This window comes from Asterias rubens, chromosome 12, assembly GCF_902459465.1.
Source record: "Asterias rubens chromosome 12, eAstRub1.3, whole genome shotgun sequence".
Classification (NCBI taxonomy): Eukaryota; Metazoa; Echinodermata; class Asteroidea; order Forcipulatida; family Asteriidae; genus Asterias; species Asterias rubens.
The window spans coordinates 7093844-7112876 of record NC_047073.1 but is presented as its reverse complement, the minus strand read 5'-3'; the positions used below and the strand labels follow the sequence as shown (position 1 = coordinate 7112876).

Here is a 19033-nt window from a genome sequence, read left to right as displayed (position 1 = left end):
AGGTGTTGGCCGGAAAATAAGTTCGTCCAGCATTAATGAGAAATCTTCCATAAACTTGTTGAAACAAGTGTTCGGTGGTCTGTAAATGACAACGATGTCCACGCTTGTACTGACCACTGTGAGGGTGCACATCATTGTTTCAAATGATTCGTATGTAGGCAAAGAGTTGACCGTTAATTTCAATTCATCACGAAAAAGGAGAGCAATACCACCACCTCGTCTACCAGCTCTGGGCAGATGCTTAAAGACCTGCTTGAACGAAAATGTCAAGTCGTGAACTTTGCTGAATTCCACTTAAAATGTTTTCGATGAATAAGGAAATCGAGTCATATGATTATAAATAGGTTTCAATTGTGTAAAAAATCAATCATTTTGTATGCCCTTGTCCAGAGCTTTTCTGCGAGATTTGCGAAAAGCCCCGTTACGTAATCACTCTCAAAACGTCATAAGTAGATAAAGCCGCTTTGTTGCAGCGTGGATGTATAACAAAGCAAACTCCCACAAATGACGTCAGCGGCATTAATTGTCCTTTGACGCCCGCTATCAACGGCAGAAGTGTTTTTAGTTTTTCAAAAAACCTTTAGGTAGGGGCCTGATTTTTTACTCGATAATTACGAAAAGTTCAGAAGTGTACACATATCAAAATTACATTAAAATGGTGAACAAGTGCATTATAAACAAGTCAAAATACCATTTCTTGAAAACATTCCGCTCAGGTAGCTGTTTAAATGTGAAACCCTCGGGCCGCAGATCGGCTATCACTGCATCATCACACGACTTCAGCCATGTCTCGCAGATGCAGACGACATCTGACCATGATCCAGAACAAAGTCCTGGAACACTGTCGTTTTGTTCCGAAGTGAGCGAGCATTGAGCATGCACAAGTTGAAATGATCCACTTTTTCTCTTGTGCTGGACGAATCAAGTGTCAAAACTGCAGAGATCGAGTGTGGATGATGTAGCAGTAGCAGTAGCAGTAGCAGTAGCAGTAGCAGTAGTAGTAGTTGCTGTCTCTTTTTGGAACCCATGCTACCACGATGAAATTTTTCAAGAGCCTAAAGGGTTGTTTGGGTTCCAGGCTTCATGACGTCAGATTCGTGATGATAAAACGTTTTCTTGCGGCAGCCATTAAAATCCTCGGTTACCGTTCAATACAATTGACAAATTTGGCTCTTTTGAGGGCGTTTAACTGTTAATAACAACAGTCTTCACCTGATATATCACCCATGAGAATGCGAACAATTTGCATCAATGATATTAAGGTAAGTTTTGATATAAAATGTAATTCTTTTATGATAATTTACTTCGCGTTAAACATGACGGATACAAGTACGTGTGGCCGATAAACTTAGTGCTGCATCTAATTCGTGAAAATTGTCTTTTGGTTTTATTCTCAACATTTACTGATGAAGATAAGCTACATTCGGGAATTATTTGACAGGATAATATTTGTGAAAGTAGGGCATGTCTTCTTAACTTGTTTCTAATCTTAAAAAGTTATTTAAAAAATCAATTGCTGTAAATTGATACTTCTTTTGTTTAAAAGTAACTCAATTTATGAAAAAATAAAGTTTTCATTGTAGTGCAGTATAGCTTGTATGCAGTTTTTACTTGATAGTCAGAGTATGTTATTTTTATTCTTGAAGAATGTTCTAGTTTTCAATTAACAATTTACCTTTCGAAATTTCCCTGCTTTCCAGTTTCAATGCAAGGCATGTTGTTGACATTACAACAAAATAAAGCTATGTTTTCAGAACATTTTTGGTCCGTTTTGTTGTTGATGAAAACAACCATCATTTGTTGGCTTTCACTACAATAAGTCATTTTTCAATCAAGTGAAGCTAAAAAGTGGGCTGCTTTAATTATTACAAGTTATTGAGGTATTTTTACAATATTAAACCATCAGAAAGCGAATATGCGTTTGTTACAATACAAATGGTATGATTATGTGTTTTGTGGTGGTGTTATTTTTTTATATTTTTTTTTACAATCATTAAATAAATGCCTCACACACAAAAAGCAGACGACGCACGTTTGTTCTCATGCATTATTATTTCCCCCATGATCCACATCGCAAATATTTGCAAAGATTTTTGCGATGTGCGATGTCCCTTCAGGGCCACCATAGAAAGTGATCTCGCGCGCTTGAACTGATTTTGATTCCCTATTCAATTCTAACATAAAATATACAAAAATGCATTCAACACAATGAAAAACCCAATCACTTAAAAAAAACAAGGTCGGTCAACTCGTGGCCTTTAATCAAGGCGCACGCGGCGGCATCCCAAGATGTCAAGAAAAAAACACTAGCACGAGCGTGTGACTTTTTAGTGCTCCATTTTGTGTGTGGGCAACGGGGCGTGCACGCGGCGTGTGATCTTTCTTATTGGAAGAAACATGGGCGGGACACGCGAGCTTGCACCTGTGCTTATAAGATAGTTTCTTCATTCCTATTGGTCGAGAGCAACGGCTGAAAAAGTTGTGCCACATCACGCGATACGCGCGACGCACACAGCAATCTCCTTATAAGGAGTTTTTTTTTCCAGAGGGCCCTACCGCTTTATAGCTGGAGGGTTGAAAGAAATCATTGAACACGTCTCGGTAAAATTATCAAGAAGCAGGCCTCGGCGGGTTTAAACCACTAGTTGAAAACCTCTTCACCACACATTGATTCCCTTATTCAAGAGTCAAAAAGAGTTATTCAATTTCAAAAGTTAGGCATTAAATGGTCAAATAAAATCATGCCATTTCATTAGGCCGCAAGAAGACTCATTCAATTTCGTTAAAGCCAGCAGCAAGAGCTTGTCAACCATCCAATTTCATTAATAGGCAAACATTTTCCAAACGTTTGCATTCAAATTCAAATTATATTTTATGTGCTTATACTCATTCGTTGCTGCCTATAAATGGCCCAGATACTTAAAGGGAAAACTCATTTCTACACTGGTTTGACGTTAAGCCCAACGGTTTTGAATGAAAAATGGATGCCCGTGGTCGGTACAGAGCAAGATAACATTGAGATTAATTTGTTTTTAAATTGTGTAACGACCCCTTATAATTCTAAGCTTTTTGTTTCCTTAAAAAACTTATTAACTTCTAATTTGACATGTTCCGGACAAAAGCAGAAACAAAGACAACAACATTACCAGTGCAACAAAAGCTCAAAGCTCAAGCAAAAGACTCATTTCAGAGTTATCGGATACAGGCTTTAACTTTAAGGGTATACAAAGCAAAAGGAACAGTTATTTCAATTAAGAAAAACAAATGTTAATAAATGTATAAAGTACATGGAAACACCTCTTACGAAGGACGACTACATGTATGTGCTAGTAAATGAGCTATAATTCCCGGTTAACTCATAAAGCCATATCTCATCTTTAATTTGAATGAAAAGCAAGTTTAAATTCGTTGCTCATAAATGAAAAAGAAAACTCAAACTAGCAGCAAAATCATGTTCGCTTCGGTGAGTCTTAGTTTTAATGCATCAATTGTAAATAGGTAGTAGAAATTCAACTTAAAGGGAAGGTACACGCACGTTTGGTGATCGAAGTTGCGAGAAAATGATGAAAGAAAAAACACATTTGTTTGACGAATTTGTGTGCTTTCAGATAAGAATAAAAGACTTCTAGCTTGAAGTCTTTTATTATTTAAGTGAGAAATAACCTCTTTCTCAAAAACTACGTTTCTTCAGAGGGAGTCGTTTCCCACAATGTTTATACTATCAACGGCTCTCCAATGCTCGTTAACAAGTCAGTTTTTAAGTTAATATTTGTTTTTTAGTAATTACCAAACGTGTACCTTCACTTTAAGAATGGTCAAAGTGTAGTCTTGAATACCTATAAATGAAATAGAATGACTGAAGCGAATCTGAACGAGAAAAATGCAATCATGTGTGCACGAAAACGAAGTTGAATGCATTAAGAGCTAAAAGAAAACCTAGTTTGAGAGGTACAGGGGAAAATGCGTGAATTTGAATGCATGTTAATGAATTTAATTGTGTTTTTTTTTGCTGAAACTGGCCTGGAAAACCTATACAAAAAGTAAGTTAAAGTAACCCTAATAAAGCACATTTTTTGAGAAATAGAAGAAACATAATTATGTGAAATAAAAATTAACTTCAGAAAAGAACTTGTACACACTTTCGTTTTTCTGTGTCCTGCTCTTAAAGACATGTGTGACAAGTCAAAATTACAAAAAGTAAGTTAAAGTAACCCTAATAAAGCACATTTTTTGAGAAATAGAAGAAACATAATTATGTGAAATAAAAATTAACTTCAGAAAAGAACTTGTACACACTTTATTTTTCTGTGTCCTGCTCTTAAAGACATGTGTGACAAGTCAAAATTGCACAAAATCTTTACACTTAAGTAAACAAAAGTCTTTCAAATTTGTATTCAAGCGCTTCTTAGTGAATTAAGAAAACCTTCCCCAATACATTATGAAAAGTGATACCGCACACAGTTTTAGGACACTATCCCTCCCTCACGCATGGAAAACTTTGACCAAATTTGGACAGAAAATAAGCCCAGGGTCAAATTTCATAGATCTGCTTAACGGTAAGCAAAAATAATTGTTTAAATCATTCTACCCCTTCCTAAACGTACACCTATTTCAGGCGCAAGATTTTAGATCGTTTGCTTTAGCAACAAAGAAGAAGGTATGGGCCCCCTACTGACACAATGGCGGGCGATAAAAAAATTCTGTCTTATCATACTATTTGTTATGGTTCAAAGCGCCACTTGAAAGGTTTACACACTAACTTGAGAGTAAATGAGAAGATGATACAATGTACAACGTTTCTTAAGCATTTTAGACACTCGTTTACTTCGCTACACCTACCATACAAACACACGTAAAGTACACACCGCTGCACGCCACACTAACAACGTATTGCAAATATGTTGCACTATGTGCATGGCCAAATTGCATAGGGCTGCTTAACGGTAAGCAAATTTGTTTGCTTAAAGTAGCAAACAAAATTGCTAAAGCCTAAACCTATTTCACGAGCGGTTGCTAGCTTAAGCACGTAAACAAACTGCGCGCGCAACAATTTAAAAAGAGAAGGTGCTGACAAGGTGAAGGTGCTGCATGCTCGAATTGCCGTGTCACACTAGTCGCTACCCTTTTATTCCCTTATTAAACAAAGTACACTTGAACTCCGTCACCGAGATGGTCTTAAAGCCATCACTAGAAACTAACCCCTTTCAGGACGGACAGTTATACAAGGATAAAGACAAAACAAACTCGGATAAATGATAGCTGAGATGGTATGGAGCCTTTGTATGCAATTTTAGTTTTATTTCATACATACAAAGTATGCATACATACATACATGCATGCATAAATGTATACATATCAGCATGTATATCAGGCGTCTTTCCCCGAAGGTTACAAAGCGCCTAGATGAGATGCTTTATTGGATCCCCTAATTAGGCGAACCCCGTAAAAATAATACAGTGCCTAAGTTGTTATAAATCCAAATCCGTTAAAACAAATTCTATTTTATTTTTTTTAATTTTTTTTCCGCGGGGGGGAGGCTTCTTAATTTTCCTTAGACTAAAAACTCAAGACTGATCTACCATTAAGCAATCAAATTCATTTTTCATTGTCCCTTATCTTAGACTCATCGACGTCGGGGTGCCAATGTGACGTATAGATGCCCGGTCTCAAACCCCACTTGTTTTCGGAAAACACACCAATCTTGGAGTAAACACGAGGTTTGAAGGCCATGCGATCCGTCATACCAAGTTTCCGAATCTTATCCTCCAAGTTATACACTTCGTCTTTCTTATCAAAGTTCTCAGCATAAACACTGATGACATACTGTCCGGAGTGTAAGACTTCCTCGGGTGTTCCTGCATCTTCAGTCGGCGTGACCTTAGCGTGAGTACCAAGCATATCTGCCACCGTAGCCTTGGCGATTTTCCTCCACGCTTCGTCGACTTTCTCCCTGGTGTTTTGAAACACAAGCCAAATACCACTTTTACACCTTTAGGATAAATAAAAAATGTTGAGATCTACAAAATAATGCTGATATTTCATATTTTCAAGGTTTAATACATTTCGTATTCATGGTGGTTTAATAATTATGTGATTAATTTCCAAACCTAACCCTGAATCTAAAAACTTTTACAACAGAATTCCCTTGATACATCGGACCAGACTATGTTGGAAAAAAACTCAAGCGGGTAAGCGACCTTGCCTTGTCCACCCACACTATAAGTTATGTTTCTCAAGCGTATTCTCTTCAAGTCAGGGCAAACTTTGATTTTAAATATTTCTATTCCTATCGTGTAAAAGGTTGAGGGCGCAGTTGTTTTCACTATTGCTAGCTGCTTTTGTAAACGAAAAATTCATTTGCCGTGTACTATCTTTATGGATCCGCAGTGAAACGTTCACTCGTCACAAACGTTCACCGAAACCCCTTTTCCAACATTCAGTTATGAAACATAAAATATTGAGCAAAAATTTACCTCGAAGATACAGGTTCAAACTCTCTTTCCCACAAGGCAGAGACGAAGTTATATAATCAAAGACACTCGATCTCATCTCAAAAAGAGGAAACATATCCTGACAATTATCAAATTAACCTGGTCCTGGCTCTTAAGTCAGGGTAAAATTTGGTTTTTGTTTTATATAAATTCATACACAGTTTTAATTACTATGTAATACTTATTAATAGCCTGTTGCTAGCTTGCAGTCTAACGCACTCTGGTTGAATTAAACAAAACATCTGTTATCTGATGGTGAAATAATTCTTTTGCTTTGGTAATTTGAGGTTTTTTGTAAACTGTTATGTTAAATGGTACAATTGATTTCCTAAGTTACCTATGAGTCAACGCAAGTTTCCGGACAGTGGGCCAGTTGACTTCTTCGTGTGATAGCTTTTTGAATTCCTCTTGTATCTTTTCTACGTCTCCAAGACCCTCGTCCTTAAAACGTAATGAGTTCACAATGATTTTCCCAACACCGTCTGATCTAGAGGGGAAAAAAGAGAAACAAGGATATAATTTTTATAATGTTTTTTTTATTTCAAAATACAAACAGACATCATAACCAGAAAATTGAATTATGTTTCATGAACATTAATTCAGTTTAAACAGTTAATTCAGTAGTTCATTAGAAAAGTACAACCCCCATAAAAGTAAGAGCTCATGAAATTATGCAGTGCTTACACATATCGGTGTATAATGGTGTATTCCAACATTAATTTTCTTTATCCCCGATGCAAATTTTCATCTATTAAAACAACACCAATCTAAAACTCTGCAAAGTAATTCAATGATAAAGGCTCACGCCAAGACTGGATACAATTAGGAGACTTTGGAAAGCTAGGTTGCAGCAGACTTACCAGGTAATTTACCATTGTTTACGTAGTTCTGAGCATGTGCACTTTACCGAGAACAATTATGGATTTTACCTGGTAAGTCTGCTGCCACCAAGCATCCCAAAAGTTTCCTATTGTCAAAAAGAGAGATTGTGACACTGGGGTCAACCTCCTTCCCGGGGGTGATCAATCTCGCCGCGCCATTTTTTCCCCAGCATGCCTTGCTCGATCATAGAGACGTACGCAGAACTAGCGTGATACGGCGCGACGCCCATGGTAGCGAGGTTGCACTGGGGTTGACCAAGGGAAAGACAGTACATGAAGCATTTAAAAATAAAAAACAGAGATACAATTTAAATAGCAATTCTGGTTGTGAAAGCAAATCTAATAACACATGCAAAAAACTTGCACATTGAATGCATAGAAGCAAATAAATGGAAATAACAGTATAACGACTGGTTGTTGCCCTTTTCGTTGCCCCTTTTCGTTGCCCTTACTTAAGGAATATAAATTTATAGAATTATTGGGAGGTCTATCGATAGTTTTGCCCACATTGATATACGAGAATAGGGCCTTTGCTACCCAAAGGTACTGAATAAAATATCCTTTATCTTGAGAAAAAAAAACCTTCACTATCGACCAACATGGTAAAAAAAGTCACAAACTAACACAAGTGGGAATAGACCTGTACTTATCATGCCTATACTCTTGGTCATGTTCCTCGTATCGCATAACAACACTAAATGCCAATAATCATTTTGCAAATATGAACCACACTATTTTGTTCTTCCAGCCTCGGTTTGGTAACATTGATATCAATGGGAGCAAATAAAGATGGCTGTAACATGATAATAAAGGTCTTTAGCACAGCACATTTACCATTATTTGGAATTGTATGAACACAAACAATTTGTTACAATTTTTGTTTTCTTATTTTAATTACAACAGATACAACATATACATTTAATATCCCTGACTAGGATCCGGATCTGACCCGGATCTGACCCGTAAGGTTTTAGAGTGTACAGTAGCTGTCCTTACGACAGACTGAACTCACTCAGTGATGAAAGGCCCTGGGCTCAATTTCAAAAAGCTGCTAAGCACAAAAATTTGCTTACCATGAAATTTCTTCCATAATGAAAACATGATTACCTAACAAAATGTTCATTTGTTGCAAACTGCTTGTTACTGGTATTCAGTTGTTGTTTGCTTATCCTGAAAATCACGTGGAAGTTTGGTTGGTATACCTGTTTTTTATTAAGGTAATAGTTTCTTGCTTAGCAAATATTTGTGCTTAGCAGCTCTATGAAATTGGGCCCTGATGTCTTACCTCTTGACTTTGGATGGTGCATAAGTATCCAAGAATGTATCCAGACTGCGCTGCCGTTCATCAAAGTCTTCATAGTCCAGCGGGTTAAACAGACGAGTATCCTCTTCACCAGCGGCATTGGAGTCAGCAAAGAGGCGATTGGAACGTTCGGGATCTGTGATTTGTTGTGGCTGAATGGAAGGAGTCTCAGGACGGGACTGACTGCTCTCAGAGTGGTCCGGAGAGTTGGCTTCAGAAGCCGGTCTAGGTTTGGAGATACAACATTAACTGGGTTTAAAAAGAAAACAGTGGTTAATTTTTGTTTTGAAGATGACAAGAAAGATGGAGATTATTATTTTCATTCAAACGGATGACGAGATCCATTAACTTTATAACCATTATCTTCTCACATGTTTGATTTCAAAAAAAAATTGTTTCGGTTGTTGTTTTTATACTTTATTTACCATCAATATTATTATTCATTCAACAGCATGACTGTACTGATGACAGTACAGAAAACATGACGAAGAATTTGATTTAACAATTCTAATAATACTTAAAGGCACCTGGAAATATAATTTTTTTATCTTCAAACATTAGAGTATATATTCCTGAACAATGAAATAATTTTTGGAGTAATTGTTTTTACCGATTTATAAGTTTAAAAAATTAGATAAATTTGTGTGGGGGGGTGACTCCGCCTACCCCTTTTGTGACGTCAATCGAGGAAGACTTTGCCTCGATTGAACATCGAACACACGTACGGGCAAGTACATTCAAGTCCTAGTCGTTAGTTTGTACGTTTTAAAAAAGTTTTCTTCTTGCATTTGTCCGGCAATGTCGACCAGGTGTATTGCTGCTGGATGCAGCAAAACAACTAAAGATGGTGTCAGTTTGCCAAGTCGTCCGGTCGGACATCTTTTCCAGCGCTGTGCAGCAAACACTTCATTCGAGCCGTCGTGCTTCGAGAATACACTACACATTTTGACATGAACAGAAAAGTTCTTTTTTAAAACATGACGCCACCCCAATAATTTGTGGGGAAGTCGAAGAAGGTATCTGAAAGACGTAACGAACCTGACGGAGCATTTGCCTAACGTGAAAAAAAAAACAGGTATTGTTTCAACTTTGAGGGCATGTTTTTAGCATGCGCCAAGCGTCACTATGTTGTTTTGGCACTGCATGCGATTCATCGCGCCTCGATTGACGTCACGAACAGCGCCCTCTCGGGTCGGGCTTTTTTTCAAATTTGTAAATAACATGGAAGCTATTTTTTTTTAAACCTTAGTTAATTGTTTATTATATTCCACTCATCAAAACACATATTTTAGTGACAAAAGCTTTATTTTGACAAAATACCACTTCCAGGTGACTTTAACAATAAACTGTAATCATCCGTACGTACATAAATCTAATTTAATTGTAGCTAATAAAATTATGCTCCATTGCCCAGGAACATCAATTACACCAATTATTCAATAATCAATATTTAATACGTACCATTGCATACAAACAGTGTTATATATTGGTATATTTTCTCTGCAATGTGGAAATAAATGGTTATAATTTTTGTTTGTATGAATTGTGTTTATTAAAAATTTACAAATGAAAAATAAAAATAGAAATGAGCTCAAAGCTGCCTTAGGGTAAATCCCCCCTCCCCAATTCATATCAAAAGAACACTGCACAGACGTACTTGGGTGTGAAAATTGACACTATGAACCATAAGATATAGGCCTACTCCTAGCTAGTCTTTGACAATACAATATTCCATTGGCGTTATTATCATACCCAAAATGATGTTACTTTGGCTATTAAATTGTTGAGTTTGACGCCAAAGCTGTAAGACTTGACACCATAGCTTGGCAGTGAAGTTTCAAAGATCAAGTGGGTCATCACGTATTATTAGGTGTTCGGACTCAAGTCCGAAACACCTCTTGTTTTTGTTCGTTTTTTTTTTTTATTACTTCTTCTTTTTCTTCTTATGCCTGACGATTGTCCGCTAACAAATGCACACTTCCCAAGCTCATATAAACTTCAAACTTCACACATAGTTAGAAAGTCACTGGGACAGGAAACCGCTTGAGTGACGTCATGATGACGCCATCGAGTGTCGAATTACGCTAAATAAACGTTTATTATTTCAAAAAATCATTACTCCTAAAGTACATAATGGATTTTTACAATCTAAACATCATCGGAAAGATCATCCCAAACTGCGTAAACGCCCCACTGACATGACCCCATTTTGACCTTGTCTTCCGGTTCAAACCGGAAGTTTAAAAGTTAAAAAAATCATATTTTAAGAAGTATTTGTTGTAGAACCACAATTCTTACATCAGATTAGAGAATTTATTTTTCTCAAACTTTTACATTGACATGACACCATTTTGACCTTTTATTCCGGTCCAAAACGGACATTAACGCAGATCCATTGTTCGTGTGCGTTCAAGCGTGTCCAACTCCACTATAGGAAATCCAATGCCATATACACTGTACATGCACAATGTGCTTGTGCGTGCGTAGCTGTGTGACTTTGACGGTCCATTGACGCGTACCAAATTAACCACACGATGTTCTTAGATCTGTTCGAGGTGCTCGGTGCACGCTTTGTTAGTCTTAATACAGCCGCCCATGTTAACCGCGTAAAGTTTAGTATTTCAAAAACCATATCTCTGAAACCACGTTAGCATTTGCACAATCTATACGCCATACGCCATAATTCACAAAGTTGTACTAGTACGACCCCAATTTGACCCTGCCTTCCGGTCGAAACTGGAAATTGGGTAGAACAAAATATCCCGGGCTTTGCTTTGAGGTCTTCCAGACAATTATGAAGTTTATTTTTGACATGGTCTCTTTGTATGAAATAACTTTGTCCAACTAATTCAACTAAGTTGTCATGCATTTGTGTGCGCGTGGCCAGCCGTGTGACATTGACGACCCTGTGGTGACATGTACATTAACAGCGCGATGTTCTTAATCTTTGTTCAAGGTGCGCCCTCCACGCTTTGTTAGTCTTTAATGCTACATGTTAACCGCGTTAATTCAAATGTCGGCATTCAAAGTTTAATACTTCAAAAACCTTTTCTATGAAACTACACGATTCATTTTCAAAATATACCCAAACATGAAAGGGCTTAAAGTACTTTAAAAAGTTTCCTGTCCAAACCTGAAGTTCAAAATAAGTGTTATATTATCAAGCTTAATTTATAACTTTTAATACATCAAATAAAACTTTATTTATCATTATCCCGAACACCTTGTTTTTGTGATGTCACAAAAACTTAAATCTAGTTTCTCTTTGGTTTTATCGACTTTATAAACCAAAAAATAGGTCAACTGTCAGTTTGCACTCACGCTCAGTTTGGATGATGTGACCTGTGACACCACATGTTTACAAAAGAGCCACAGAACCTGGACTTCCTGCAGGCACGATTTGTACACAGCGCAATGGAAGAAGACATGAAATCTTATATTTTACGGAGATTGCACTGTCTAATTCTTATTAACTTTTGATATGATGAAAGGGGGCACATCTCAAAACTTGTCCAGCTTTTATTTTCATAACTCTTGGTTTTAAGTGAAAATTATGACACCAAATTTCAACTTTCCGATAGGACAGTGTAGTATCTTGCCTGCCAGAATACTCAAAGAATGTACAAGGTCAAACTTGTTGTTAACAAGGTTCACATGGTCTATTAAACTCAAGTCACTTTGGATTATTGTGCAATTGAAAAACAACTGGACAGTATGGCATATAGTAATCGAGTCGACTTTAGAAAGATAAAAGAAATGCAGTACAAAATGACAGATTAGGATTCAGGCATTGATAGTCAAATGGAATACAGAAATGCTTACATGGAAATATTCGCTAGACTAGCTGTGACAGATCCTTCATCGTTCGGTTGAGGTTCGTTTGTTTCCTCCCCCTCCATTCTGGCCAGCTGTAAATGATTCGAATCTAGCTAGGAACAGAGACCATGTGTCGATTTTGTATATAACCTTATTAACACCAAGATCTCACCATGAATTACCTGCAGCAACAGAACGAGGCATAAGAATCATAATATGGAAGGTCGATCGACTTTGATATCAAGGATATTTTTTATTAACTTCTTAAAAAAACAAATTAGGGTTGAAAATTAATAATGATTTTATTAATTTTTTCGTTTGAATCATCTCATTACAAAGGTTGAATTTCTTTATGAAGATTGTGGGAAAGTGATTGTCCACATTAATAATAGTTCTGTACGTGTTGTGTCACGGGTGTAAAAGAACCCAGTGCACTTTCTAAAAGAGAATGGGGGTCGTCCCAGTGTTCCTGGATGTGGTCTGCTGTATGCGCCGTGCACCTTGTAAACCCATTGAAGGTGCTAACTATTGGGTCTCAAAATTCATCACTGCAACAAACCTATTTTCTGAAAGTTTGTATATATCCTCAGCGCCGTGATCGTGAGTACCTTGTTTGGTAGAAACGTGCGCATAAGACTTCGATATAATTAATTAACATACCTCGAAAGTTGTAGTTTGTACTGCTGCAGTGCTTGCGCCATGATGAATGACCAGAAGAATCTGTACCGACTGAGACAGCTGCGGAGGTCCGTTCAGAAGTGACAGCAGTTAATGTTGACGATGATGCGGGAAGCATACAAATGCGCAACAACTCGTACAATGAACTTCGTTAGGTTGTAAACCGATGAATGCAACGCCGCTATCTATATGGACCGGTGACTGCTTCGCAAAAAAAGGAATTCCCCACCGGAAGAAAAAACACTACACCCAAGCGTTAACTAGACGGTGTCTGTACAACTAATCAGCTAAGAATAATTCTTGACTAACCTTAGATACAAAGGCACTCCAAAACAAGAAGACGACTTTGAATAGGGAATAAATCAATCTAACGGGATTGTATTTTATGTGATATGGTACAGGCAGTGTGATGTGTCAGGGAAGTTCCCTAATCTTACGCCCTCTAGAGGATGATAGATCATAGTTTTGCTAGACTTGCCGCAGTCCTCATTCACTAATTATAAGAGCATGCGCAAGCCTTGTTCTTAATATAAGCGATGTGTACGTTTATGACAAAAATGAGAATTTATCAATGCTATCTTGCAGATTTCATCTGTTCTCTATAATGGTCTTTGTAGCCAAGGTTTCAAACATGAAAGCAATTCACATCAAGTAAAAAGCTATTCATTCTACGATAAATAAAAATGGAAAACAATAAATTAAATTATGGGTGCGGTAAAGAACCCGTTCTAAAAATCCAAAAGCTAGTTCTCGAATATCGTATAAAGAAAACAACACATTGAAAGTAGCATTTCTGTTTGAAATGTTTCATGACATGTTCTGGTCCAGCATGTACTAACAATAATTAAACTTCCCTGAAAATGTTAGATAGACCATTGCTTCGTCCTTCGGATGGGACGTATAGCCGTTGGTCCCATGTGTTGTGTAAACGTATGTAAATAACCCAGTGCGCTTATCGTAGAAGGGGTTCGCTGCGGTGTTCCTGCGTGGCTGGATTGGCAGCATATTGCACCACAGCACCTTGTAAACCATTAATGATCACGTCTTATAATTATCTCAAACTTCGTCCAAATCCTTGCAGTATACCTAGCGCTTTGTATCCTTTTGGGAAAAGGCGCGTTAAAACTACATACATTATTATGATAGAACAAAACAATTTGGATAGCAGAATCAATTTAACACCTTGCAGACCATGATTCTGACTTTAAGCAGATTTACAAGCAAATTTTTAAGCAAGTTTTTAATCAGATTTTTAGCAGATTTTTACGCAAGATTTTAAGCAGATTTTTAAGCAGTTTTTTAAGCATATGTTTTAAGCAGGAGACTCTGTCCCCCTTAGAGATTTTTGTCACCCATGTGTCCGGGCTATGCAAAAACCGTCCGGTGCGCGCGTAAAAGCGAGCGTGCATGCACTGAACCTACGTATATGCAGCATGAATATTCACGTATTTTATGATTGCAGCGAATACCCAACGGCCGAACATTTCCCATGTCATTCATGACATGCACTGATTAACTTGTTAAAAAAAAAAGTGGCGAACGTGTTCCATCGACCAATGGCGTTCAAATTACTACAAGGACGATTTTGCACGGGGCGGACACAACTGCATATGCAAATGACTGTGTCTGGGCGGACACAATTGCATTATGCAGCAGCGTCCGGGCGGACACGATTGCATATGCAAAACCATCTGGCAGACATGATTACATATGCAATAAGTCGTGCAATAATGTCGTCCGGATAGTATTGCATAGAGGACATAATTGCATGCGACACCGGCTCGCGATTCGCTGCCCCCCCCCCCCCCCCCCCCCCCCCCAATCAAATATGTTATCACATCGCAGCCAGGTGAGCCAGCATACGGAGAAGGTCGATGGATCGCTCGTTTGGGATGCAAGGATTGAGAATTATAATGTAGTTACAGTTTGACAAGCAAACGAGGTTTTATGTTTGTGTAACGAAAATATAAAAAAAAAAAGATGTCAAGTACTTTTGTTTAACGGGGTCTGTTCTGGTTGACTGATTGGCGTCGAACAGGAAGCAAATCAATGAAAATTCACGACCCTAACTCTTTCAGCTGTGACCAGGTCACGGTCGTCGACCATTTGGCCACCGGGAGCCACAAGAGTACACGATTGTACTACTGTAAACCTCATCGCAGTCTGTTTGCGCACGTTAAGCGTTGAATGAGGTGCATGCTGGACCGGTGTCAGATGCAATTGTGTCCGCCATGCAATTGTGTCCGCTCCAGACACTTTTGCATATGCAATATTGCCCGGGGCTATGCAAAAACCGTCCGGTGGACATGTACTGGACATGTACATGACTTACATGACGTACATGTATGTGCGCCCGTAAGCGAGCGTTCACTGAACCTATATACGTATAGTATATGCAGCATGAATATTCACGTACTTTATGATTGTAGCGAATACCCAACAGCCGAACATTTCCCATGTCATTCATGACATGCACTTAGCTTGTAAAATAATGGCGAACGTGTTCCGTCAACCAAGGACGGTTTTGCACAGGGGCGGAAACAACTGCATATGAAAATGTGTCCGGGTGGACACAATTGCATTATTAGCCGGACACGATTGCACACGTAAAACCGTCCGGCGGACATTATTGCATATGCAGTAATATCCTCCGGATAGTATATGCAAAATTGTTCTCCGGATAGTATTGCATAGAGGACATAATTGCATGCGACACCGGCATCCACACCATTCAACTAATAGCGGTTGCGCAATAATTGCGAAAAGGTATATATGTAAACAGTCCACAAACGATTTGTGTTTACTTTTCGTGCCGTTCAAGTGTTAGACTATTTGCGTTATACATTCTACCACCATGGGAGTAGATTACTGTAAATAAAGAAACATTCGCTTTTATAATCCTCAACTTGGATAATAAGTGTCTACTCTATCGACATAGTCCTACCATTGTTACGAAATTTTGTCAAGCTTTTGTTTGTTTTTGCAGAGAAAAGGTTTGGCCACATTTGATAATGTAAAACGGACTTTCACAGAGAATTTCTTTTTACAAATAGGTTAAGAAACAACCATACTGTATTTCGATACCAGCTATGTGTGCATTGATCTGTATTTCAGAACCATTGGGTTATAATTTTGAGCGCACAACATAACATTTTTAGGAAACGATATGTTATTCCAAGGATCGACAAAATAATTGTTTTTAGGGGGAAAAAATACATTTTGAAGAAAGTTATTATTGCTCTTTTCAAGAGAACGAAATATTATACTGAGAACATAACATTTTATTTCGAGCGAAAAATTTCATACGTACTCCAATGCACGGAACAGGAAACCTGACCCTGGACCGAGTTTGTGGGAGAAGGAGTCCCTGCAATTCACTTATGTAAAGATAGAGTGAAAACATGTCCAGTTTCTGTTTTTCCATAAAACTAACTCTTTGGAATATCGTATATAGCCTCAACTTAATTCCATTTTTTGTTTTTGTTTTTTTGCCGGTTGAAAGAGATTTAATTCTCCCATTAAATACAGTGGCTTACAAGAGAGGATATATAACTAATGATACATTTAAAAAAATACTATACATGCGGGTTGGAGTCTTGATGATTTTTTTATATTAATATTGTTTTTTAAATGAATATAAGTTAACCTTGGATTTATTTTGATCATGATAAACTTTACAGTTAGACTATTACTTTTTTATCTGTTTGATTGGTAATTGTTGAAAGTGCAATCAACTACTGCTAAAAAAAAATCAGAAAGAGGGTATTGAACTTCATCTGAAAACCTTAAAAAAAAGCGGGTGTTGAACTTCATCTGAAAACTAAAAAAAAAAATATTTATAAAGATGATTCACTCCGAGAAGAAATTGCTTTTATATGTATAAACAAATGTTTTTAACTCGAAAGTTACGAGGAAAACAAATTAAAGAATTTTTGATCGCAATTTGATCGAAGAATGGTTGTGTCTTGGTTCGATTCAACATAACAAAACTGACTTATTCTTTGCGCTTTGTTGTGATGCAGTATTATATAAAAAACAACGTGGACTTGTCAAGGGCTCCGTTTTGCGTGTGATCTTTTGAAGTAATCAAATCAAGGAAAACAAGTTTAAGGTAACAATACACTGTGTTACTTGTTATCAGACCTTATGCATTGACGTCATCCAGCCGCCACCCTTGAGGTTAAACGGTGACGAAACAATCGAAACGCACCGATTTGTACGCGCGGCAAACAGGATTAACCAATAAACAACTTCCATTTGACCTCTGGGTGAGGGCACCCTACTAAAATGACACCATGTGCGTAAGGTCTTGTGCATAAGGTCTTTATTTAAAGGTAGTTATGGTAGTATAAGCATTATGCGAAATTAATATTTACTTAAAATGACCCCGCCGTTGATAAGAAATCTTTAGTAAAAAAAAAGGTTCGCTTTATAAGGTGACTTTAGTTTGTCGACTTCAAACGACTTTTCATTTTCAAATTTCACTGGTGATCGTGAGTGAATGCTGTGAACAAAACCGGCCAGAGATGCAGTTGGTAGACGCTGTCATTTCGCTACACGTGGCCGTATTCGACGTTCATGATTTAAAACCAAAGTTTCCCAATAGCCAGCATTACATTCAATTGACAAAAAAAAAACAATTAATGGCCAGCCTTTTTGCCGTTAATTAAAACTTTGGGCTATTAACACCAGCATTCTATCTTGTTTTTTATGAGTAGCTGAGCATGAACTATCAATATTGGTTCATACCCTTGCACTATTTAGCAAAGGAACACATGACCGGTCGACTAATTTCGACACGTCTGTTATATAAGTAAACATAGCAACACGCTCTTTTCGGCAAACAGGTAAGCTAGACTCATCATCAGAGACAGCTATCTGGTTTTTTTTCTTCAAAATAAACATTACTCCCTGTCGAAAAAAAAACTTGTTCAGAAACACTGGACACATTCGGTCACTGTCATAGACCAGTCTTTTCACTTGGTGTATCTGAACTTATGCATACAATAACAAACCTGTGAAAATTGGAGCTCAACTGATCGTCGAAATTGCGGGATAATAATGGAAGAAAAAAAACTGTGCTTTCAGATGCTTGAATTTGAGACCTCAAAATCTAATTCTGAGGTCTCGCAATCATATTCAAATATTTTAGTAAGAAATAATTTCTTTCTCTGATAGAGGTTACTTCAGTGGGAGCCGTTTCTCACAATGGATTATACTATCAACACTCCATTGATCGATTCCAAATTTATTCTAACAATTGTTTTGAGATATTACCAAAAGTATCCAGTGCCTTTTAAAATGAATTTAGTTATTACTTCGTTCAAAAAAAAAGACATAGATGAAAATCAATAAACAATTAATAATAGCAAACATGCCCGAAAAGACAACAAAGAAAACAACTATTTTAGGGCATAACAAATGCTTCAACATGCTGAACGAGAACATGTCAAGAATAATAAAGCATAAAAATGCAACTCAGAAGGTGTTGTGTTCTTCATAAAATTTCGATAAGTAAATCTTTTTTAAACAGTTTCTCTTTCCTAACCAGCCATTTTCCCCATTGTCGTTTTTTATTTGCATTGATCGTATACTTAGCGTTCAAGTTGCCTTTTTGTAATTTTTTTTCCAAGATAAAGCTTTTCATTTGCTTGTTCATGTTCGTGTAATTGACTTTGATCCTGGTGAAGTATCAAACGTTTTATTTGATGGATGTTAAATTTGCTTTGGGGATAACGTAAATTATTGGGGTATTACATCGTAAAACTTCACTCAATAAAAAAATACGCAATTAAATATGCCATAAAACATGTCTCACAAAATGAATACTTTTTCATTTCGTCAAGTGGTTTAAAGGCTACAGG

General features: G+C 37.3%; 1 protein-coding gene across 2 annotated transcripts; it reads right to left on the bottom strand.

Moving 5' to 3' along the window:
• Positions 1-3788: 3788 nt before the first annotated feature.
• Positions 3789-13591, bottom strand: LOC117297575 (UPF0696 protein C11orf68 homolog). Of its 2 annotated transcripts, none has more exons than XM_033780674.1 (5): positions 13152-13591; positions 12498-12673; positions 8658-8900; positions 6829-6978; positions 3789-5989 (listed from the first exon to the last, which is right to left on the bottom strand). In XM_033780674.1, the coding sequence occupies exons 2-5, from the start codon at positions 12572-12574 to the stop codon at positions 5596-5598; spliced, it is 864 nt and encodes a 287-aa protein (XP_033636565.1). In that variant the 5' UTR covers positions 12575-12673; positions 13152-13591; the 3' UTR covers positions 3789-5595. The 2 variants fall into 2 exon arrangements, with proteins under 2 accessions (XP_033636565.1, XP_033636566.1); XM_033780675.1 differs by having other exon boundaries at positions 3789-5950.
• Positions 13592-19033: the final 5442 nt, after the last annotated feature.

Excerpts from the sequence above, each read along its gene's own strand:
- LOC117297575 (XM_033780674.1), bottom strand. The coding sequence starts at position 12,574 with ATGGAGGGGGAGGAAACAAACGAACCTCAACCGAACGATGAAGGATCT. Across the intron at positions 8,901-12,497 it reads AGTCTAGCGAATATTTCCAT|ACCGGCTTCTGAAGCCAACT; the intron begins GTAAGCATTTCT and ends CTCCAAACCTAG. Across the intron at positions 5,990-6,828 it reads AAACTTGCGTTGACTCATAG|GTGTAAAAGTGGTATTTGGC; the intron begins GTAACTTAGGAA and ends TTTATCCTAAAG.